At 43.3% G+C, this 24,017-nt stretch overlaps 2 protein-coding genes across 3 annotated transcripts; both read left to right on the plus strand.

Annotated features, from left to right (window-relative positions):
• The first annotated feature begins 123 nt into the window (after positions 1 to 123).
• Positions 124 to 7,483, plus strand: srd5a1 (steroid-5-alpha-reductase, alpha polypeptide 1 (3-oxo-5 alpha-steroid delta 4-dehydrogenase alpha 1)). The gene is made up of 6 exons (XM_056582921.1): positions 124 to 583; positions 932 to 1,098; positions 3,617 to 3,718; positions 5,544 to 5,694; positions 5,830 to 5,904; positions 6,195 to 7,483. The coding sequence occupies exons 1-5, from the start codon at positions 273 to 275 to the stop codon at positions 5,894 to 5,896; spliced, it is 798 nt and encodes a 265-aa protein (XP_056438896.1). The 5' UTR covers positions 124 to 272; the 3' UTR covers positions 5,897 to 5,904; positions 6,195 to 7,483.
• A 1,472-nt stretch (positions 7,484 to 8,955) lies between these two features.
• On the plus strand, positions 8,956 to 23,815 carry tent4a (terminal nucleotidyltransferase 4A). 2 transcript variants are annotated; one of them, XM_056583142.1, is made up of 13 exons: positions 8,956 to 10,012; positions 13,891 to 14,014; positions 17,266 to 17,312; positions 17,409 to 17,529; positions 17,975 to 18,082; positions 18,692 to 18,820; positions 19,194 to 19,407; positions 19,907 to 20,033; positions 20,190 to 20,293; positions 20,415 to 20,587; positions 20,704 to 20,862; positions 21,726 to 21,902; positions 23,483 to 23,815. In XM_056583142.1, exons 1-13 carry the CDS (start codon positions 9,201 to 9,203, stop codon positions 23,645 to 23,647), a joined length of 2,460 nt encoding a protein of 819 aa, XP_056439117.1. In that variant the 5' UTR covers positions 8,956 to 9,200; the 3' UTR covers positions 23,648 to 23,815. The 2 variants fall into 2 exon arrangements, with proteins under 2 accessions (XP_056439117.1, XP_056439118.1); XM_056583143.1 differs by lacking the exon at positions 8,956 to 10,012 and adding an exon at positions 10,026 to 10,427.
• The last annotated feature ends 202 nt before the right edge of the window (positions 23,816 to 24,017 follow it).

The raw sequence follows: 24,017 nt of genomic DNA on the forward strand, positions 1-24,017 counted from the left end.
AATAATGTATAATAAATAATACATTTTAAAGAGCATCGTCCACTCGTCGATTTTTTTGCCAGACCGACCCACCACGTGGCTGATTGGTTTGTTGGTTGACGAGCACGACACACCATGTTGATGATTGGTTGACGTGAAGCGAACAGATGATAGAAGGCGGAACCAACCATAATGCAGAGCAGTAGTGTTGCATAGTGTAGTAGTTTTGTTAAATATCAAATTAAGCTCTGTGAACTACAACTTCTGCTAAATAGTGAGCTTGTTTATTTAGTATGGACACCCTTCCAGCAATGATGTTCTCCTCTGAGCAGGAGGAGAAGTATTATTTAGACTGCATGGGCTACTTCTTCATATTCATGGCTGTATGCACTTTCTTTACATTGCTCTTTGAAAACGTGCCCTATGGTCGATATGCTTCGGGTAAATATGGATTTCCAATCAACGTCAAATTTGCCTGGTTCGTTCAAGAGTTACCTGCATTCATGGTGCCCCTCTACCTCGTTTTGTGGACGCCTTCTGCAAAAACTTCACAGCTACCGAATGCACTGTTGATAGCAATGTATTTTTGCCACTATGTTCAAAGGTGGGTAAGTTAATACTTCCACTCGCAATTCCCTCCGTGGTGTTTCCTATTAAGAAAATATTCTTATCAGATGGTACTTATTTCGATAAGCTCACCAATTTTCAGATCTGGGGGTAGCTTGGGTCATCCTTTTTGTATCGACATGCCTTTGGTTTAAAAACAACATTCTCCCGGATAAGGTAATATTTGTCGACTTATGACATTTTCACCTTCAGCCTTTTCTATTTTCCGTGATACACTTATTAACTTGGGCAATGTATTTCATAATTGTAATAGTACTACACAACTAATGCAATATTACAGACACGCCTGGCAAGAATGTTGTATAACATGTACTCTCCATTCCAGGTCCCTTGTTTATCCATTTTTAATTCGAGGAGGTAAACCTACACCTGTGGTCTCGTTCGTCCTAGCCATTGTATTCTGCATAGTTAATGGCTACATGCAGATACGATATTTGAGCCATTATGCCGAATACCCAGAAGGATGGGTGACACACCCCTGCTTCATCATAGGTAGGTAAAAGGTGGAAGCTGCATCCACTGCGATTGAGTAATGATAATGATGTAGCAGTTACGAAATGTATTGAAAGCCCACGACCGCAGCGACAGCCCCCTTTAACACACACACACACACACACGCACACGCACACGCACACGCACACACACAGGCAAAATGGTGCTATGCATAAGAGTAATTTATGTAATCGAATCTGTGAGGTCATGGAATGAGATATCGATGCAAAATGTTTCACATAGGTTAAGGGAGGTTCCCTCTATGTGAATGGCAAGTTTCAAGTTCCTGCTGCCACCATTTGGTAGTGGAATAATGTTGATTTACTAGCGTATTTCTTAAGATCAGACCATAGACCATGTGTACCATATGTTGTTTATTTAGAATTTTTTCCCGAAAATCTACACGAAACCTATTCAGACGGACATAATAGGTGCAAGAGGCAAACATGTTAAGCATGTCAAATAAGGCATGTACACCGACACCAGTACTCAGACTCGGGCCCGATACTGTAGGCCTACTCTTAAAACTTCCCAGATACAACCACCCGATACCTCCTTACGCAATGTGACGTTATGTCGTAGAGCCAGTGAGCGTGGTGATTAGTCTTATATGACCGTCAACATAGTAATCCATGCCATTTCATCTCTGTTACTGAAATACGACCAATTAAGAGAACAAAGGGGGTAATCCTAGGTTTTTGCCACTGCTCAAAACGTGATCGTTCTACTCTGCTTGAGGCACTTTGTGTGGAGCTCTGTGTGGGCAGTGGTGGATTGTGGCGTCCGAGAGCTTCTTTCCTAGAACTCTCAGCACCTCCATTTTTTTTTAAAGATCTCAGTGTTTGAATTCCCGCTGAAATAGTGGCTTTCCTGGCTCTTGAACACTATTGTTATTATCAAAGGTGAAATATTATACCACCAGGTGTGAGTGTGATAAGCCTTTAAAGCCATTGGCCTCTTCTGACATCACAAGTGGGCGTGTCCACCTAGATGTATGACGGATAGATGAGCAACGTTTGCTATAGTCCACTTGGTAGGCTGCTAGACTGATCTATCCAGCGTACATCTAGGTGGACACGCCCACTTGTGATGTCAGAAGAGGCAGATTTTCAAAACGGCTAGTAACGGCTAATCAGTCATACCTGGTGGTATAATATGTCATCTTTAAATACTCAATATCGGGAAGTACCTAAATGTAAGTACTTGTACATGTAGGCCTACTTGGTCTGTAAAAATCACCAAGAATCATGGCACCCCCTATGGGCGAATTGGCACCAAACATTTTGGAGACCTGGACACCGGGATGAGCACTTTATCTATTAAAGATCGTAAACAATCTGCAGCGTTGATGTTGTTAGTACTCTGAGGTTGCCATGCTATTACCAGACCAAGCTCAATTGTAGATTGCACGTTGGTCTGGGGAAGCTGCTGTCATTTTCTTCAGCACAAGAGGCGTGATCAATGGGCAAATGACTCGATATAGGCGATATAAACGATAAAAAATGGCCTACGATAGAGATTTTAGTTATATTGCTCTATCGCGATAATGCATGTTTGACGCGATCTATCCATGACCCGCAAAATATAAAGAGCCACGATCTGCAACCGTCTGCAACGCATCGTCTGCGACCCGCGAAATTTAAAAAGAGCCACGAGCTGCAACCAGCTGCATCGCATCATCCGCTACCCGCAAAATATAAAGAGCCACGAGCTGCAACCGGCTTCAACGCATCATCGTCATCTAAGTAAATATGGCTGAAAGCGAAACGGAGGAGCTGGTGATTGCGCTCATTTCATGTTCATTTCAAAATTGTATACGTTCATTTTGCACTTTTATGTTTTAATAACAAGTATCGGTGCACACACTTGGAAGATTTTTCTTTATTTAAAATAGCCATGCCTAATACTGGACGTATTTCCCTAATTCACAGTATCCGTTTCTTTATTAACAAGACACCAACAGTTTTAATTTCATTAAGAGAAGTATACGTCATTACACAGAAAAAAATGTTCTTTGTTAAAGTCTCTGCAGCTACAACATTATGTTGTATGATTAGTTTTGCACAATAAATGTTCTCAAAACGACGTACTAAGTTTCTTTCTTCTTTTGTTTTATACATTTAGCAGTTTGGCTTTCCTTAGAGTCTATGTAACCTGTTCTGAAATGGTTCTATTATGATTTATATATCGTGATATATATCGTTATGCCCAACATATGCCCATCCCTACTCTGGATGCAATTGGCTGCTTGCCGTCGCTTCCCTGTCGTCATTGTGTTAAACCAGCCTATAGCGCGCCAGGGGGAAAAGCCAGTTTGGTGATTGGCTCCCGCAAAAACGTATAGAAACTAGAAAGAAATGTATTGCTCTTCTCAAGACCCTTCTGCAGGGCGAACTCAAATCGCCGGCAGAATGGGGGGGGGGCTACCAAGTCTAACTCTGATGAGCTTGAGTGTCAAAGATGACTCCAGTTTACATCCTCCACCATCTTACTCATCAATTCATTTCTTGGTTTTCAGGATGTGCTCTGTGGTTGGTTGGCTGGCTGGTGAATCTTCACTCTGACCACATCCTACGGAATTTAAGAAAGCCGGGAGAGACAGGATACAAGATCCCCAGAGGTGAGGGATCTAGGCTGGTCAAATGGAGATGGGAGATGTTTCAAATAGCATGCAGATACCGATTGCCATTGTTGGCTGTCATTTTAGTTTTTTCCACTAGTTTATAAACCCAGTGCTTCCATGCAGACCCTTTTATAAATCTTAGTACATTATTATTGAAAATAATCATGATAATTTTATAATGTCATACATTATTTAAAATGATTTCATAATAATATAGCCTAGATTCTGTTCATAGCAGTTTCATGTTCATTATAGGTCTTAACTATATCTTAAAGAGATGCATTAACTTTTCAGGCTGTGAATATCTGAATTTTCAATATCTTTCCAACTTAAAAATGCAACCAAAAACCCCATCAATCTCTCCCCATCAAGTAGAATCTTTTGTCAACACTTTAGCGTGTATGATAGCGTTAAAAAGTTACAACAACATTCAACATGCTCCTAAAGTTGTTTTGTTATGATTAGTTTGGGCCAAGGATAACAGCGCTGGGCTTCTCCGAGGTTTAATTCCCAAACATAACACTCCAGCGGTTTGGGTAGTAGACTCAACAAATGTTGAGGAAGCAAGTTAAAGTTGTGTTACTTGTTACAATGACATGAATTGACTTAACGTAAAATATTAATACATTAACTCTTACGTGATCTGAGTCACGTCCGATAGATTTTCACCGGCAATGGTGGTGAAGACAATGTATGTGTCTTCACCTCTACATACATAAATGTGTAAGCTCCCATGATCCCATGTTACTTCCCAACGTCGTCAAACTGCGACTTTTATAATAGTTTTGATTGAGACACCCCTAGCATCAGGAAATTTATGTCATTCCTTTGAAGGCTGCAAGTCTCAAGTGTTTCGGATTTAAGTAGTCAATCAAGTAACAGTTTCTTAAGGCGATATTTCTTATCGACATATAACATTAAAATAATGATTGGAAAGACATTAGAAGGCCCACTGCTGCGACAGAAGTTATACTTCCCACATCCCATCCCAAGATGCAATTAGTAACCTTGTTCTTTGTGGTTTAAGATACTTGAACTACCATGGATGTATGATCAATTCTAGTGTAGGATTACTTTTTTTTTGTGAACCTAAATAAACAGAAAACACAGACACACAGGGAGAGTTAAGCCGGTTTTCCAGTGAGATTCATTTTTGTTATTATCCTATAACCGAGATAAGTGAAACATGTTATATACGTCTATATTTTTATGAAGATTGCCTTTTAGTGCGAGTCTGGGGCAAATTTATGAGAACTATTGTTAAATGGAGGACAAGCAATAATAGCCATGAAATTCGGTTCATTGTTAAATCTGTTTTTGCATTTCAAATGACTGCATGCTCACTCAATATGTCACGTGACGCATGTGAGTCAAGGAACCCCCCGCCCTAGTCCAGTGAGTCAGTGAGCATGTCACTCACCCTTTCATTACATCCAGGAGGCCCGGGGCCCCCCCACTGTGTAAACTCAAAGGGAAACATCCTCTCTCAAGCTAAGAAGCTCAATCAAGCAGCTTCTTGCTTTCGTTTTGCAGTAAATCAGTGTTTACATAGCCCTGTGTTCTTGCATCCGGCCACCGTTTCATGCGTTCACAGCAGCGCTACACCTCTGTTATAGGCACATTAATCTTGACTGAATGTGCACGCACACACTCACGAAGACGGGGGATCGTGAGACAGAACCAGACAGAAATAGAGGCCCCATAATGAGTAATATATACAATGTCAACACAACAGGCACTTCTTTGTAAGTGTCCAATTCAATCAAGTGTAGAGAACCGATCAGTTGCAGGCCCTTTTTTATTATTTGATCTTCATCCATAGGGGGTTTGTTCGAGTATGTCTCCGGAGCAAACTTCCTAGGCGAGATAACGGAGTGGGCAGGCTTCGCTCTGGCTGGCCATTCGGTGCACAGTACATCCTTTTCCATCTTTACCCTGGTGGTCCTCGCTAGCAGAGCTGTGGCCCACCACAGGTGAGACAAGACGCCAGAGATTAACCCTAAAACACTTAACCAAGATGTTTGATATACATTATATATTTTTTTAATTTAGTCATTGTATTAAATATTGAAAAAAATCTGAAGACACCTTTCTCTCTTCTGTCTTAGATGGTATCTCAATAAATTTGAAGACTACCCTGAATCTAGGAAGGCGCTTATACCCTTTGTGTTCTAAAAAAACAGGTAAGGGAAACTCACAGCAGGTCTCTCCAATGACATATAACACAGGGGGATACTATATTACATTTTAAGGATAGCCATCACAGAAGTGATAATGTCCATAATGAACCAAACCGGGTTGCTATTGAATTGCAATGGAAGGAGCAGTATATCGATTCAGGCCATGCCCTTTTTTTGGTTCTAGGCATCACTTCGATGACTTGGCTTTAAATGAACAATGTGCCCATTTGAATTCTAGTCAGTAAATTCCCCCCCTAAATAGTATATCTAACAGTCATTTGTGATCCCTGTAGAAGTAAGAGCAGGTACCTGGTGTCAGAGGGGAAGCTGATCAAGAGACTCCTACCCGACACGTCAGGGATGGGCCACAAAAGGAGAGGAATGAACCAGCGATGGAACACATTCCTCCACCTTCAGGCCTGAAATTAAAAGGATGGTTTGTGCCTCACACTCAAAGTGGAGCAAATGAAGCAAAGAGAAATAAAGACAGAAATAAACTAAAGTGGATGAGGTGATGGTGACGTTGGAGGGGGGTGGAGTCACATTAGGAACTCCCTCGAGGTGGGGGGGGGCCATCTGAAAACAAGTTGAGTGGTACTTTGGGTAGAAAGACATACTAAACGTGAACATGGTAGATTTGATTTGTTGCAGTGTTGCCAAGATATGCTCACTTCAGCGATTTTAAAGGAATTCTCAGGCTTTTTGTGAAATAGAAGTTGTTTCATCTTATTGTCAAAAGGGAAGTACCATACTCAGTTAATTTTATTTAATTTCTCAATTCGTCAGGTGCTTAAATAGAGCGAGTTTAAGTAACTCAAACTCAACATGCAACAAAAACGATTGTTAATCTCTGAATGAAAAGTGTTTATCTCTCAAACATTTAGCTGCCTCTTATAAGATGTACCCTATGAATTTCATTAAAATTTAGGGATCTGTATTCATCTTTCTAGCAAACCTGTTTCTCATCACAGTAGCAGAGAGAGCATGAACCTCTTTCATTTCTGTCTGCGACCGCAGTATATTGCATGGCTAGAACAATTTACTCATCCATATCGTCGACTCAAATCTAATTCTAAATGACGTGACACTGCATGTAATGCGCCCACAGGCTAGTAGAAGTTGATAGTGCAGTGTGAATGCAGATTCCCTCCAAATATGGGGTAAATATTTGGAGGATGCTGCACCATCAGCCTAATTACTATTTCACCACATCTGGTCGCACACAGCTCCCTTCTAAAATATTAGGCTCTTTTTATTCTAGACCTGACTGTTATGTTGACATTGTATATTTTACTCAGTATGGAGCCGCTATTTCTGTCTCACTATCCCCCGTCTTCGCGAGTGTGCGTGCACATTCAGCCAAGATTAATGTGCCTATAACAGAGGTGTATCGCTGCTGTGAACGCATGAAACGGTGTCCGGATGCAAGAACACAGGGCTACGTAAACACTGATTTACTGTAAACGACAGCAAGTATCTATTCAATTGGGGATCTTAGCGTGAGAGAGGATGTTTTCCTTTGCGTTTATACAGTGGGAGGGGCCGGGTGGCCTGGATGTAATGTGAGAGTGACACGCTCACCGACACACTGGCCTAGGGTGGGGGGGTTCTTTGACTCGCATGCCTCACGTGAGTGGGGGTTTGGCGTGGGAATTGTTGTGGGTATTATTTCTGCATGAAAATAATCCTACACGGAAGGTTGTGGCTGGACAGCTTAATTGTTTGTACGTTGTGACGTCGCATCGCAATTAACTGCCTCCCTTATGAAATGGTAGGAGCGGAGGTACGATGTTTTTCTGAAGTCATAGACAGTACGGTTATCGACCGGTAGGGCGTATATTGGCCAGAATATTACTATATTATGTGCTGTTGTGCGAACCTTCACAGAAGAAGAAGAAGGAATCCTTACATTAGCATATGACAGCAAAGCTTAAGTCGCTGGTGGACCTTATTTTGAAAAATAATATGTACGGAAGACGACATCAAGAGACGAGATGTGAACTGGGCCATGAATTACGTGTCAATTTCAAGAGCATTTAGAAAATACAAATTTAAGTTTTTATTTGTATCTCTCCACAAGCTGCAGAGCCGCTGAAGCTACGGTTAACGCCTTTGTTTTCGAACAGGTGTTGTGCAGTTATTAACCCTGTCGTGAAATGAACCCGACGTAACATATTTTCGAAATTATGGTCAATCAGTCAATAAAGTATTTTTTTTATGACAAGAAAACAAGGCCAACAATATTTGAGCTAAGTTAACATGTCCCTAAATTGGGAAAGGAACATTGAAACAACATTAATTTAAATTAGTGGGTGAATGAATGGTAGGTATTATCGAGGTGTATATGGTTGATATTATCCAAAGTCGATCAATAAAGCACTTCTGGGTGAAACTATTTTTTTCTCGATGCCGGTAGTGTTTTTTTTTGCCCTTTCTGGTAATGTCTCAGACCTAATGTTTGAGATCCACTGGCCTCCGAGATCAAGATCTCTGAAGTCCCGTCACTGATTGTGACCAGTGCATTGGCACCTTTCTGTAAGAAAAACAAGGCGTTTGTAATTATAGCTTGGGTATATTTTCTCACCTTTTTGTAGTCTTCAAAGAAAGCTTGCAAACAATTAGCCTACCTGACTTTTGCTAAAGAACAGATGGCCTAACATAGTCGAACCTAGCCTAAAGAGTAACCTACATTGAAAAATAAAAAACAGGGAAAGTGCATGAAATAACATCAACATTGTATCTAGATATTAACCTTTCTAGCCTTACAGGAGCGGACAACCAATGTTTTCTTTAACGTAATCCGGGTTTAAGAAGTCAATTCAAGTCTTGTCCATGTATTGGCGCCCCCATACTTTCATTTTTAAGATTTAAGTAATTATGGTTGCAAAGTAACGAGCAAAAATGAGGAATGTCAAAAATAATTGCACATGGAACATCCAGGATATATCATGTAATGAATGTGTTCCCCAGGCGAGAGCTTCAGCGATGAGAGGTGGGCGAGGAGGGGGCGGCGGCGGGCGGGGGTGTGTTCACGGAGATCATTCAAACTGTCTACTCAGTACGCATGCGCGTCGATTTGAAGAGACTACGCCATATTGGATTCACTTAGGAATCCACTAGCCTTATTTCAGCTAGCGGTGTAAAGGACCAATTTATTAATGGTCTCTAAACGGTTTCATGTTTAGTCCTCCTATTTTCGTGAGCTAGGTATCTTAACCCTTCCCCGGACCTGGACGTCGCGTCATTGTAACGGGCAGTGCTTTTTCACACACTCGGAGTGGCCACCTACAAGAAGTTGAATGGATCCGAGGGTAGCTTGGATTCAGCCCGAACAGAAAGGACCTGCGAACGCCTTATGGATGCACGTCTGGGAGACTTCTCAGGGAGTACGGGACCTCTCTGGCCGGCATCACAATCAGAAACACAGCCCGTGTTTGAACTACCCTACGTTGGACGTTTTTAAAAATGTCGCGGCCGTGGTGTCAAGTAATAGCTTTTGCAGCAGCAACGGTAACGTGACTGCTGGTCTGAGCAGCAGCCATCGTAGCATCATGAACGGCACTAGTATTAATGGCACTGCAATTTCTTCCCTCGGCATGGCGATATCGAATGGGAACGTACAGAACTCTTTGACCCCGCCGGCCAACGCGAATGGCAACGGTGTGACGGTGGATTTAGGTGAGGGAAAGATGTCCCAAACGACGGGGTCTGTTTCCTCCTCTTTGCAGGAATCAGGAACGGACCGTCTCTCTTCCAAGTGCTCATTAGACCGGACTTTTAGTGCAAACGGAACGGGGAATATAAATAAAAACGCTGGCGGTGCCAATTTTATCTTTAACTTCAGTGACCGCATGCACAATAATGTTAACCAATACCATCGCCACCTTCAGGAGCCTCCACCTTTCAATTTGCAACAAATTTGTGTAAAGGGGCACCAGATTCCCCCTTCCATACCTCTAAATCACCACAATCACCATCCAGGCCGAAGGAAAAGTGACAACAAGGCGAGCACTTATGGGATGAATTACTTGCTTTCAAACTGCACTAATGGTAATTATGCTATTACCTGGATGCCATGGAACACGAGGAAATACAACCCAGGACTTCTTGGGTAAGAGAATGGCTGTTATAACGATATCGTTTAATTATGGAGAATTGTGGTATAAAAAAATGACTCTATATAATTCCTTTGGTGTTACTACAATAGTTGTTACTACGAATTTAGTTTAGTGATTTTTCATATATTTGATAACGCTACCATGTACGCACCAATTCAGTTCTCACCATGGATTTCGCCCGGTTAGCGGGTGAGCTAACGCTAGCCCCGGCTGCTAGCCCCGGCTGGTCGGCTTTTCAGTGCTGTGGGCGGGGACGATAGCATGTATCTTAGCACTCCGGGGTGCTCTGTCCGAGAGTTGGGTAACCGTGAACTTGTGGAATGTTGCATTAGTAACCGACAAAAATAGCTGTTTATATAACTCCAGATAATCTTTGTTAAAACGCTTTTATTACATGAGGGTTGGCTGGTAAGATATAGATATATATATCAAGTAATCAGCCATTAAATGAAAGGTTACTACAACGAAGCCAGTATATTGCTGTTATACCGTATATATAACTACTACAGATTTCGTAGTGTGTAGTGCACAATGTTTGTCTAATGCACATTGCATAGCGTACTATTTATTTATGTATAACGTTAGGCTTACTTAAGACATGTTTACTAGAGCATAACTTGCCCATATACATATTTTTTTATTTATTTCTGGTGTTTTTTACCTCTTCTTTATACTCCTTGTAACTCCAAGATCAGGGAAACCAATACGGCATCACTAATTGAGATGATCACATTTCATTGACAAACATTACATTAACATTTTTCAATATATACTAGGATTGACTCGGTCATAGTTTATAATACCGAAATCTTTGCAGTAAAAGCAAATGGAGCTACAATTGTTACCCACCTGGTAACAATGTGAATCCGTGAATGGGTGACGTAAATTACTTTATTATTGGAAATTCGGCACCATATAGACTGACAAGCTACTACCGCCACATAGTCCTACGTTCATACTCGTTAAAGAATTATACATCTTTAGTTTAGTTTAATCACTATTAGCATTTTGTGTGGCGGTGTGGCAGCGTGTTATTCAAATAAAGAATACAATTAAACTCTACACTAATCAATGGATTACGTAAAAAGGTTTTTGCATTGTAGTTTCTAAACGGAATTGAGGAATTTTAGTAGCTCTATTTACATTTTATTTATTTATATATAGATTTCATCAGAGATACAAATTCTACTGATTTGTACCTGCCCTATTTTCTGTAAATAGTTATATTAAAGGGACACTGTGTAATATTTTAAGTCATTTATTATCTCAAATCAACGTATTCATTCATAAATAAGTCCTCATTGGTGCAAAATCATCTGCTAAAAATCTCACTTATCCTCCTGAGCGAAGAATAATTAATATGTAGTTACATAGGACGGGTAAGCTTCATGGAGGCTTCCATGTTCTTCCGGTCTATGAACTGCCGAGAGGGACAAAAAGCACTACGTGGTACAGGAAATGCAAACGCGTTTTCACTCTGAGCCAGCGTGAATGAAGACTGAAATAATACACTATCTTGCTCGAGGAATAATTACTCATCATTAGCTTACACTAATGATTCAATGCAGTTTGAAATAACGAATCTCATCCTCACTTGAATGGCTCGATGAGGTATTATTAGATGTCATGACACAGCTTCTTGGCACATACTGCCCATCGTAGTTTTTGAACAAGCGAGCACTATTAGTTTGAATGCAATATACAATTGTACCACTAGATGGGAGTATTTTTTACACAGTGTCCCTTTAAAGACATGCTACATTGAAGCCCGCCTTATCAAGTATACTACATATTTAAATGTAAAGCATACAATAAGGGTACATCAATTAATTCAGTCCCTTGAGAAAAGTGTGATTTGTGATTGCGGCCAAAAATCCTTGAATATGCGGCACGTTTTCTTAAAAAATGTAATGAAATATGTGGCATATTTATGCAATTTTATGCGATGGAATGGTGGGAACTTGCAAAAATGCGGGAGCATTAAAAAAATGCAGCTTTTCGATGACGTTCACGTTGCGTAATTACGTCACTTCATAACGTTCCCATTGCAACAGGGGGATATGGCTGCTCTTGTGTGAGGTAATCGCAACATTTTTCAACTTTCTGCTAAAATATATGTGACTTTTTTGCAACGAAAATGCGGGGATTATGAAATCATGCAAGCCCCGCATATTTTTGCGTGAAAAATCGGCAATTTATGCGGTAAAAGTGCGGCATATTTGAAAAAAAAGCGGGCCCCGCGTGAATAAGCGTTCGTCGGCTGATTATGCGTGGAATTATGCGATCGCATAATCGCGTTTTTCTGGAGGGACTGATTAATGAGTTAAAACCTGAATAAACATTAATATATAGCATTAGCATAGGAAATTTGAATGAGGGTAGTGGGTAATGGCTAACCCAAAACTAATATGATACCTTGGAATATCTTGAACGCTATTACCTAACTTAACATGAACACCATAAGTAAACATGAATATACCATTAGCAAAACATATCAACATCTTTAGTTAACTGATGGTTAATTCTTATTGTATAAATTAATGTGATTAATGGAAAATAATTTAGCTTATTGTAAAGTTTTACCTTTTAACTTAAAGGTTGGGTATGGGATTTGCGAAACGGCAGCAGATTTTGAAAATACAAAACTCAAATGGTCCTACCCCCTCTCCTTCAACGCTGACTCTGACTCCACCCATTTCAAGTACATGGACGCGCAATCATGCACGAACGAACACAGATGCGCGAGAGCGAGCCATTCGCTAGCTAGCTCCAGTAGCTACCGCAGGATAACAACAAACAGAAGCTTGCTCTGGGTCACGAGGTTTGAGTACGTGCACGAAGGGGTTGCGCTGGGGAGGGGGAGTGCAGTACGACCGTTTTGTCCAATGCCACTCGGTGGGTCTGGAAATCATTGGCTGGAGTTTTTCGAGCCCTGGCCGTTCCACAGATGATTGACTTGTTTAATTTTCATGTCAGTACTTCTTACTCAGTGACTGTAAGTGGGTTATGGATTTAAGTAATTTTGCAAAAATGGCCAAAAAAGAGAATTCCATACCCAACCTTTAAATGGCAGCTGTATTGTCCTGTTGGGTTGGCAGCCTAATACGGATGGCCTCTTATGATTGGCTGTCATTCATTGACTACTCTGCCCTCTTATTCGGTGGCAGGCACCATATTAACCGTCAAGCGGGTGCACGGCGGGCAGAGCGCAACTCCTTGAGGCTGCTAGTTATTGAGTGTGACAGCCCCATCCTGTATTTCTTTCTGACATCATGGTGTACATTCTCATGGTGGACATTCCTGCAGGGGAAAAGCTGAAGGACCCTGAGGAGGAACAGTGATCCACTGTTTAGAAGTGTTTTGTCTGGCCCAACATTTCTGCTTGTAAAATAGAATATCTAACTTCTTCCCAATCCCCTGGTTGTATGTGCAACATCAAGTGGGAATTAGTACAATAATCACATTATATCCTTGTTTACTCACAGGCTAGGTTCTATGTCATTGAATTAGTCCTGAAATCCTGATACAAACTCAGAAATACCCTTTTTGTTTAGATGAGGATGTCAGTGCTGGTTGAGAAGTTTATGTGGTTATGGAATGGCTAAAAGAGGCCCTTTTCTAACTGGGAAGGATAGGGCGGCATGTTGTAATGATTGGGTGTTCGATGTCCATCTGACGGCAACTTGGGACATGTAGGCCTGTAAATTAAAGGGACTGTAAGTTTCATTGGATGAAAGTGTTTGCCAAGAAAAATCGACTAAACTATCAAAGACAATATAATGTTGGTCAAAAACTTACTGCTTTTTGGGGGAAGACAAAATAAAGTTTTATTTTCCAAAACTGTTCCTGAGCTGGTTTTCTTTGTGTCCAGCCTCCATGAGGAGATTGTGGACTTCTACAACTTCATGTCTCCTCGACCAGAGGAGGCGGCCATGAGGAAGGAGGTCGTCAACAGGATAGAGACGGTCATCAAGGAGCTCTGGCCCAACGCTGAGGTAAGGCACTCATCAGTACTCACAACTCGGTCGTACAAATCAGACCTTGAATGAAAAACTAACATCTGAAGGGAAACACACTCAAACCTGGGGGGGGGAGGTTCACGTTCTTTCCTGTCATATGTTTCAACCAACCAATCATGTTGCTGGGATATGTCGGTGTGTAATTGGCACATACAAACCTGGCCAGCTGTTGTCGACTGTAAATAGACCATGGCCTACGTTGAGGAATTGGCCTATGGTGTATAATTGAATAAATGCTAGGCTAATTAATAAAATCTATGAAATCAAGCAGTGGCCGCTCTTTTCCTAGTTGGCTGTGCTATAGGAGAACACTTGGTTTAGACCACCCCTGCCTTATTTCGGACCAATCAATCTCTGGTTCGTTCAGGGAATCGAGGGAAATTTTATAAAGCGACATTATGTTTAGGGCAGGGTACCTTCCATGTGATTGACCTAGTTTGTAGAACTATTGACCAGATATGGCTCTATAGAGAGGATTGCTATTGCCAGACGGCTTGCTTAGAAGCCCCACCCCCTCGACAGACATACCCTGGTAGACACGAGGGAAACATACAGGTGAGTGCATCTTTAGTTCATACCGTCAAATCCCCATTTCAGAGCGTGACTATCAATTGAATGTCTGATATCTTTCTAATTAAACAGCAATAATAATTCATAATCAGAAGCAGTTTTTCACCTTTAATTGTACAGTCCAAAAAATGCGTTAAAAAACGAACGATAAGCAGATCCCGCCCTTCTGGCCTGCCTGTATGTGAAAACAAATTGTTTTTCTCACGTCACGGCTGATGCACAATAAAGTCATCATGCCCGGTAAAAATAATTTAGCTGAGCTGCGATGCGAATATGTGACATTTTGGTATAATAATCATGCCGGTGAAAAGACAGATGGTATACTCGACCTACGAGCATATGCTCCGTCCCTTCACCAAAATATCTCATGAATTTAGATGATTCAAGTATACTGGAGTTCTTTCTTTAATACATGAGTTTGGCTGTTCGCGGGTGAGAGGATTTTCATAGTGGGTGTGTTTTGGAGCATTTAGTTTCCCTTTTCAATTTCTAAAATAGGTTATCCCCCTTTTCATAGAAAGTTTGTTTACAAAACTGTTACATAAATGTAACATCCTTTTGTGCCTAATATTTACTTTAATAATATTTACTTTGGCATATTTTTGAGCATTAAAGAACAAATCCGATGTAAAATGGATCTGTGATACGTTTAGTATGATAACGAGTTGGAATGTTCGTTTGGGAGCAAAAGAGAGAGTATAGACGCATTCTTAAGTTGGCTGTTTTTAGCCGATTCTACCAAAACGCTATAAACTTGGAACGATGGGGGCAAGTGTTAGCCTGACTCCGCCCGCCTAAGTACTTCCGCTCAATTTGAATTTCCCTTCAGTACTAGGTCTGGACCTGCTGTATGTAATTTGGTTTTCTGGTGCCGCCACAGCGGCCCCCAATCAGCGAACAGAGGGCGTGTCTGAGAACAATGACGATAAAGTCGTGCGCCAGTTTGAGTTGTTGTTGTAGGTCGGTAGTTGATTTACAATGTGCAATTTTTCCCTGATAATTTAAATTAGACGAACAAAACCTGAAGCTGTCGTTGACGGACATTTTCGTGCAGACACGCAAGGTGTTTGGTTTGTGTACAACCTGCGCGTGATTCCCGGCGCATGACATACGTCACAACCAAACGTTAGCGATTGGTTATGGCAGATCCAGAGTCGCACTGGGCAGATCCAATCATTTTAAACTTCAACAGACACCCGCCTTCAAGTGAGTTAACGTTTGTCAATTGATTAGGTCCATACTCTCTGTACAAATGAAATGAAGTGATGTACGAGAGTCTGGTAGAACCAGGCTAGTCAAGTGTTATGGTAAAAACGAAATCCTTATTTCAAACCACTTAAAAGGCTAGTAGTAGCCCGACTCTTCTTTGGTAGTATAATAAGGGTCTTAATTAATAAAACAAGATATTGATAAGACATTGACAAGACAGCATTGACAAGATGGCGTCGACGGGTGAACTACTGATGGTATAGTGTGTATAAGATGTCCTTTTTAATAAACAATCTGTGCACTTACAAAGATATCAATGCCTTTTTTATATGTTAAGCCCCTTATTATACTACCAAAGAAGAGTCAGGCTACTTCTAGCATTTGATTGGTTTAAAATACCGATTTCGTTTTTATATCATTTATTTTTTAGTTTTATAACACAATCAATATGACTGACGCCTACCGCCACAATATGACCGACGCCCACCGCCCCAATATGACCGTCGCCCACCGACCCAATATGACCGTCGCCCACCGACCCAATATGATTGAGGCCCACCTCACCAATATGCCATCATCCGCGCCTCGTCCCTTTTTAGGTTTTTTTTGTGCGTACCACTAGGATTGTTTTTTCAGGGGAAACACTGCTGGGTATTTTGATAAGGAAATGCATGGTGGAAGTGGATGACGGTGAATAATAGAGAGAGAGAGATTTTGACACTGAGATGTGTGATTATTTATATATTATATTTATATTTCTATACACCCCCACAGCAGCGCTATGCTGCTACACACTTCAGTTAGGAGGTTCCTGGCAAGCAGTCATTATTGTACAACTTGTGGAATGCTTGGGGAGCTCTGCCTGATCGGGCGAGCCACTTAACTTTGGTGAACAAACCTATTGATAGTCTCTAATACAACAATGCGCAAAGTTATCATTAGGATTGGCTTGACAAGTACACGTTCAAACCCCTAGTTGCCGGCATTGATAAAGTTAACATTTTAGAATTTGCTCTATCAGGAGACTGTCCGGTTTGCAGTTCATACGTGAAAGGGCTAATAGAGTAGACTTGACAGAATATATAATTCAGACAAGCCCAAAGATCACCTCTGCTTTCTTCACAATTATAATTGTATGGAACTTGACTTGACCCGTTTCCACGCCGAACGTTACTCGGCGATGGTTTACTAAATCAAACTTTGAAGCGGACACCAATCAATCAATGCTAGGTGCTGTCCCATTGTTGGTACCACACCTCACTTTACCTTGCATGATTTCAGAAATATTTTCGTGAAAATGCAAGAATCACGATTCACTACAAATGGTGAAGCATTGTACACATACTGTATGTATTGTTTGTACTGCACTTTTTTGCATTTGCAAATCTTCAATATTCACAAGTTTATATTCATGCATCATTAAATTTTCACATCTTTGTCTTTCTTAGGTCCAGATATTTGGCAGCTTTAGCACAGGACTCTATCTTCCGACAAGGTGAGCCCCAATGGCCATGGTCAAAAGACCTTCAGTGCATGGTACAATACAGTTCTCCTTTTGCATTCCACGTTGTAATTTCCTCTTGGCCCACAGTGACATTGACCTGGTGGTGTTTGGGAAGTGGGACCGCCTCCCTCTCCAAGAGCTGGAGCAGGCCCTGCGGAAACACAACGTGGCCGAGCCCTTCTCCATCAAAGTGCTGGACAAGGCAACGGTGAGTAGCGGTTCACCGGTGTAGACCGCCACCCAAAACCGCTCCCAGACCATTCAAGATCTCCTCTTATGCCGTCGTGTTGAGTAGTCCTTCAGTCGAAAGCAACGGCCGTTTATCGCAGAGAGAGCACTTAGTTTCACAAGATTATCACATGGCACGTCAACCCTGGATGTATTCTTGCCGATATATTTACTATTAGCTATTTTTCCTGAGATGCAAATCAATTCAATTCATTATTCAGAATATAATGTTAGAATGATTTACAATTGCTTTAGTAGAATATTTATAAAGTAATTTATTTAAAAAAAAACTGTCACTAAATGTGACCACCTTGCTCACCTAGCACTTTTCCATATCTTAACCAAATCTTAACCAATCCAACCCGATCTTGATGTTGAGCAACTAAAATCCACTGACTGCCTCTAATCAACACCTTTCCTCGCAGGTGCCAATCATCAAGCTGACAGACCAGGAGACGGAGGTCAAGGTGGACATCAGCTTTAATGTGGAGACGGGCGTCAAGGCCGCAAACTTCATCAAAGAATATGTTAAGGTTAGACCTGCTGCCAAGCAAACCACACCTTAAGCTTAACATCACACGTCGTCAATCAGTTTGAAGAGGCATGAAACTGAATGTTCGTATTGACACGTATTTTAGTCATGCACATCCATTCTGCTACTCCTGTGCTATTTTTGCTAGTTAGTGCAAGCTTTTGTCAAACTATATATTGGGCTGCACGATATTTGAAAAAAATCGTATCGAGATATTTAGATTTTCCTAGATACGTATTGCATATGACAAAACAACATTGTATAATGATTGGGGTGATTTTTCTAGCGTTCAACACTCGTTATACAGAGCTTTATGGTGCCAAATTAAATGGAGAAATAAATTACGTTCCTTTTGGTGTGGCAAAATTGTAAGGCACCCTCAACAAAGAACCCGTTTTTGGTCAACATCGTCGTCGTCTTTTCTGTGCAGTTTTTTATTCGGACATTAGAACATCATTTGTATAACTGTTCCATTTCCACATCGACCGTCCAGTGTGTCTCTCTGTCCTGACTACAAGACGTACATGAAATCAATATGTTGTTGTTGACCCGTATCTCTCTCTCTCCCTATGCATCTCTCTGCCTATCGCTCCCCTATCTCTCCTTTCAGAAGTATCCAATGCTGCCTTATCTCATCTTTGTGCTGAAGCAGTTCCTCCTGCAGCGGGATCTCAACGAGGTCTTCACCGGGGGCATCAGCTCCTACAGCCTCATCCTCATGATCATCAGCTTCCTCCAGGTGTGTTCACCCGCCTGTCTTTCTACATAAATGAGGTTTGACATCAGGAAGAATACAATAAGACGAGGTGTGTGGTCACGTTTGTGGACAAAATAATACGAGAGTTAATCTCCATCCTATTTTCTTCATGAACATCTAATTGTCTGTGACAATATTGTGGAGCCAGGCTTCCTAGGTAGATCCTCAAACTGTGTGGATGCTTGCTCAGACAAGTAACCCCTAACCCATTAAGACTAAACCAGGGGCGTTTTTTTGGCACATGCCCAACGACTATCACGATCTTAGTTTCGACGATCGATTTCAACTCAAATCAATTCTAAGACAAATGTATTCAGGCCAGTGCAGTAACCCCCGGTGCCTCGACCCCCTCCAGCTCCACCCACGCATCGACGCACGCAACCCCAGTGAGAACCTGGGCGTGCTGCTCATCGAGTTCTTCGAGCTCTACGGCCGCCACTTCAACTACCTGAAGACGGGCATCCGTGTCAAGAACGGAGGCGCCTACATGGCCAAGGAGGAGCTGATGAAGGCCATGAACGCCGGCTGCAGGCCGTCCATGCTCTGCATAGAGGACCCCCTGCTCCCAGGTGTGTGGCCCTTCACCCACAGGAGAGGCCCCATTGAGGAGCCCACATAAGTTACAAAGGGCACCAGAAATGTTCATCTGTGGGCTCAAACGGCTGTCATAGTAATTCCCCGTGTTCCTGAATGTTTTTTTTTTCTTTTTTCGGTTTGGGTCATAACACGGTTTTTAGCACGGTGTGGTAAGTTTTTTTTTGGTCGAGCAGAGGTGACACAAGCGCCTGTAAAAAAAAATAGTGGGTAATTGAAAGATAGTGAATTGTTTAATTAATGTCCACAAATGGATGGCACGGGACATTTGGTGCCATCAAATGAGAATTTTTTTTTTCTTTTAATGTTAGTCTTGAGCCCTGCTTGCACAGGGAATACACATCTGATAAAAATAATTCAGATCTCTTTCCTGAACCATTCCATCCCTAGTATCATGCTATGCATTGTGTTCTTTATATTTCATGAGATCAGTGAACTGAAAATCTCTAATCTTTCACTCCAATTCTAAATCAGGCAACGACGTTGGCAGGAGTTCGTATGGCGCCATGAACGTGAAGGACGTGTTTGACTACGCATACACGGTCCTCAGCCACGCTGTGCCACCCCTGGCGCGGTCGTACCCCAACAAAGACTGTGGCAGGTGGGATGTCCTGTTGAGATGGGTTCCATGTGATACAATTTACTTTAATTGACTCCCACCTCCAATTGATCTTGAACAAAATGAAAAGAACCCGGATGACCACCAAAGGTCCTTTGGGCCAAACCCTCTTCTTAAGCACCTCCTTCCGTCCCGCAGCACTCTGGGGAGGATCCTCCGGCTGACCCAGGAGGTGATCGACTACCGGGAGTGGATCATCAAGAAGTGGGGGGGCAGGCAGCTGGCACGAACCGAGAGCCGTGGTGAGAAACATTTCAAGGCTAATGCAAACATAAACGCACCTGAACCGCACCGGCAGACCATTGGCTCATGCATGGCAACTCTTTTGGCTCCAACGTCTCACCCACGTCGCCCTCTCCCCAGGCTGTCTCCCCAAGGAGGTGGCGTCCGAGGCGGAGCCGGAGCCCGCCGTCAGGGCGGCGGAGGAGCAGAGGGACTCCAGCTCCCCCCACAGCGCCGACTCCCCCATGTCCATGTCCAGCCCCCGGCAGCACTCGTCTGCCTCCTCGGTGTCCTCTCTCTCCGGGTCGGACAACGTAAGCCCACCCCACCCCACAGCGGGCCACTATCCCAGAGTTCTCATACGTTGGGTTCTGCTCTGTTGAGCTCCATGTGTTTGGATGTATAACGAGGGGTCTTCTCCCCCTGCCAGGACTCTGACTCCACACCGTCGTGTCCGGTGGCCCCGCCCGCCCTGCACCCCTACGCCTCCTTCCAGACGCTGGGCCTCGCCCTGCCCCCCAGCCTGGGCCTGCCGCCGGGCCTGCCCATGGCCAAGCCCTGCCGCCTCATCATGCCTGCTGGGTCGCAGGTACACCGCCGGTCCCCACAGGGCCGCAGCTCACCTTAAACCCAGCATATCATGGTTCTACCATTCTAGCTGGCAAGGTCCTTTCAATCCATTACCTAACATAACTCTATATTTATTTAAAAGAAGCTTTTGTACCAAAGCGTCTTGCACTTGGTGTTCAACAATGAAGTTATAGCCCAAAAAGTACTAGAATAATGGACACACAAATTCATGAATTAAGCAAAGCGACTGCTTTGAAGTGGGACAATGTTGAGACAATATCTTGTTTTCAATTCACCAAGTCAGTCTTGGCGGGTGAGGTTTCAGCCTGCGGCGGGAGATGGGGTTTTAGATAGGGAAGCAGCGATTTACCGGTTTCACTATTTAACACTAGACTATTTAACACTTGATTTAAAGGCCAAAAATCCTGTATAATTGGCTATATAGTTGAGGTATTACATCAGTCTTCTCACCGGCGCAATATAAAGAATTTTAACGTGTGCGTAGACTTTATTGTTCTTCAGCCCTGACGTGGGAAAAGCATTTAGTTTTCACACGTGGGTGGGCCAAGGTGTGAAGGGCGAGATTCGCTTTTGTAAGCGTAAGTTTTGGCGATGAATGTTGAGCCTGTTCTCTTTGATGACGCTCTCACTCGCTCCGCAGTCATTCTAAAGGTCTCTGTTAGCCATGGCTCCCCCATCGAGTCAAGATAGAGACACAATATGTTTCACAATAATCCCCCCTGTAGGGTAGACCAGAACTCATTCTGGGGTATTGATAAAGCGCTGGTGACTCTCTGTTGATGTGATCGTCGCTCTGAGGAGGCTCTCCCTCTACACTGTCGTTATCTCATCCCTTCCTCCCCCATCTCGTCTGTGTGTCAGGCGCACGTCTCGCTGCCCGGGGCTCTCTCCATGCACTCCATACCTGGTCGCCAGGTGTGTATCGACGCCAGCAACCTGCCCACCTTCTTCCACCTGCCCCCCCCAGCCCACGCCATTGTCTCCACCCCCAGCAGCCCCCAGCCGCCGGCCAGCCCCCACCCCAACCACACGCACAAGGTAGGCACCGGAGGGCCCCCCCCCACACACACACACACACACACACACACACACACACACACACACACACATACACGTGTACCGCGCACACCTGTACCACGCACACGTGTACCACACACGTGTACCACACACGTGTACCACACACATGTACCACATACATGTACCACATACACGTGTACCACACACACACACGTTCCACCGACGCGTGTACCACACACACGTTCCACACACACGTGTACCACACACACCATACACACGTTCCACACACACATGTTCCACACACATATGTTACACACACCCTTGTACCACACACCCTTGTTCCACACACACGTGTACCACACACACCATACACACGTTTCACACACATGTTCCACACACATATGTTCCACACACCCTTGTACCACACGCACGTGAACCACACGCACGTGAACCACACGCACGTGAACCACACACATATGTTCCACACACACGTGTACCACACAGTCGTGTACCATGCCGTTCCCTTAACCATTTAGATGTTGAAGTTGGGAACCGTTCCCTTAACCATTTAGATGTTGAAGTTGGGAACCGTTCCCTTAACCATTTAGATGTTGAAGTTGGGAACCGTTCCCTTACCATTTAGATGTTGAAGTTGGGAACCGTTCCCTTAACCATTTAGATGTTGAAGTTGGGAACCGTTCCCTTAACCATTTAGATGTTGAAGTTGGGAACCGTTCCCTTTACCATTTAGATGTTGAAGTTGGGAACCGTTCCATTAACCATTTAGATGTTGAAGTTCTGATTTCAACCATTTCTACACCATTATCAAAGTAACAGTAAATAGTTAATGATGGTTATTTTTGGTAAATGATTGTATTCTTTTGGTTGCTCATAGGGCTGGGGGTAAATGATTATTTATTAAACGATTAATCGGGCGATTATTTCATCGATTAGTCGACTAATCGAATGACTAATTGGATGGTTATCTATTTCTGTTGCTCGATTAATAAAAACTATAATGTATCTCAAATAAATACCAAAAAATTCTTAATCATATACTTTATTTAACAACAGTTTTGCACAGAAAAAAACCTTCTGCTTTACACAAAATAAAATAAATAAAATAGTTTCACTGTTATACAAAATGAAAGGCCAGCCGTGCTCAAATCTGCCAGTGTGAGTGTGGCCAGTCTGGCCAGGCCAGGCCAATTTGGCCACTTGGGAGAGGTGTGCTGCTACGGTACGGGCCGCTACGGTACAGATGCTAATGAGCCGACACGCGCAGTCGCGCGCACACGCACGGCTACGCAACCTGAGCTGGATGACGTATAGTCCATGCGACGACCACGGACATAATAAAGGTGACGAGCCTTCTTTCCCATTAAACGGTAAACATATATCCCAATAAGCAACAGACTCAGCAAAGTGCGAACTGTGTTCTCTGTGTTGTTGTCCATTGTCCTCGAAAATCGTCGACGGAGAAATTTGCCGTCGTCGAATTTTTGACGTCGACATCATCGACGCGTCGCTACAGCTCTAGTTGCTCATAGTGTTACCGTTACGTGTCCATATTTCTAACCCTATCATTATCATTTTTTCAGAACATAGCAAAATTCAACGTCAAGGGCTTCCACAACCCAGCACTGGTCAGCAGTCCCGTCCTGACCACCCGTGGACACACGCACGCCCACACACACACGCAGTACCACCGTACCTCCTGGCGGCGCAGGAAGCGGGACGGCCTCCCCGTCAGCCTCAGCAGATAGAGGCCACCGCTCACCCCCTCCGCGCCTCTGACCCATCCCGCCGCCCCGAGCTTCGTCTGGAAGGACTAACGGACAGACAGCCACCGACGGGCAGGCAGGCACTCGGACAGACTGACAGCCAGAGCAGCTAACTGTTTTTAGTGGGCAGCACCCACGCTAAGCGACCCATCAGCCCCGCCTCTTTGGCCAGCTCTAAACGCCCCCCCCCCCCCCCCTTCCTCCATCCCGGTCCTCTCTCGTCGTTCCCTCTGCAGTTCTGTTCCCCTCCCACCTGCCTACTGAAAGACTATTCAGAGCAAGGGCCCCAAGCGACCAGGGCCCCCCCCCCCCCCCCCCCCCCAGCACTCTTGGCCCAAGGACTCAGCAGCGA

This window comes from Gadus chalcogrammus, chromosome 22 (genome assembly GCF_026213295.1).
Source record: "Gadus chalcogrammus isolate NIFS_2021 chromosome 22, NIFS_Gcha_1.0, whole genome shotgun sequence".
Lineage (NCBI taxonomy): Eukaryota > Metazoa > Chordata > Actinopteri > Gadiformes > Gadidae > Gadus > Gadus chalcogrammus.

Excerpts from the sequence above, each read along its gene's own strand:
- tent4a (XM_056583142.1), top strand. The coding sequence starts at position 9,201 with ATGGATCCGAGGGTAGCTTGGATTCAGCCCGAACAGAAAGGACCTGCG. Across the intron at positions 20,588-20,703 it reads CTCTCTCCGGGTCGGACAAC|GACTCTGACTCCACACCGTC; the intron begins GTAAGCCCACCC and ends TCCCCCTGCCAG. Across the intron at positions 21,903-23,482 it reads ACCCCAACCACACGCACAAG|AACATAGCAAAATTCAACGT; the intron begins GTAGGCACCGGA and ends TCATTTTTTCAG.
- srd5a1 (XM_056582921.1), top strand. The coding sequence starts at position 273 with ATGGACACCCTTCCAGCAATGATGTTCTCCTCTGAGCAGGAGGAGAAG. Across the intron at positions 3,719-5,543 it reads AGGATACAAGATCCCCAGAG|GGGGTTTGTTCGAGTATGTC; the intron begins GTGAGGGATCTA and ends CTTCATCCATAG. Across the intron at positions 5,695-5,829 it reads AGAGCTGTGGCCCACCACAG|ATGGTATCTCAATAAATTTG; the intron begins GTGAGACAAGAC and ends CTTCTGTCTTAG.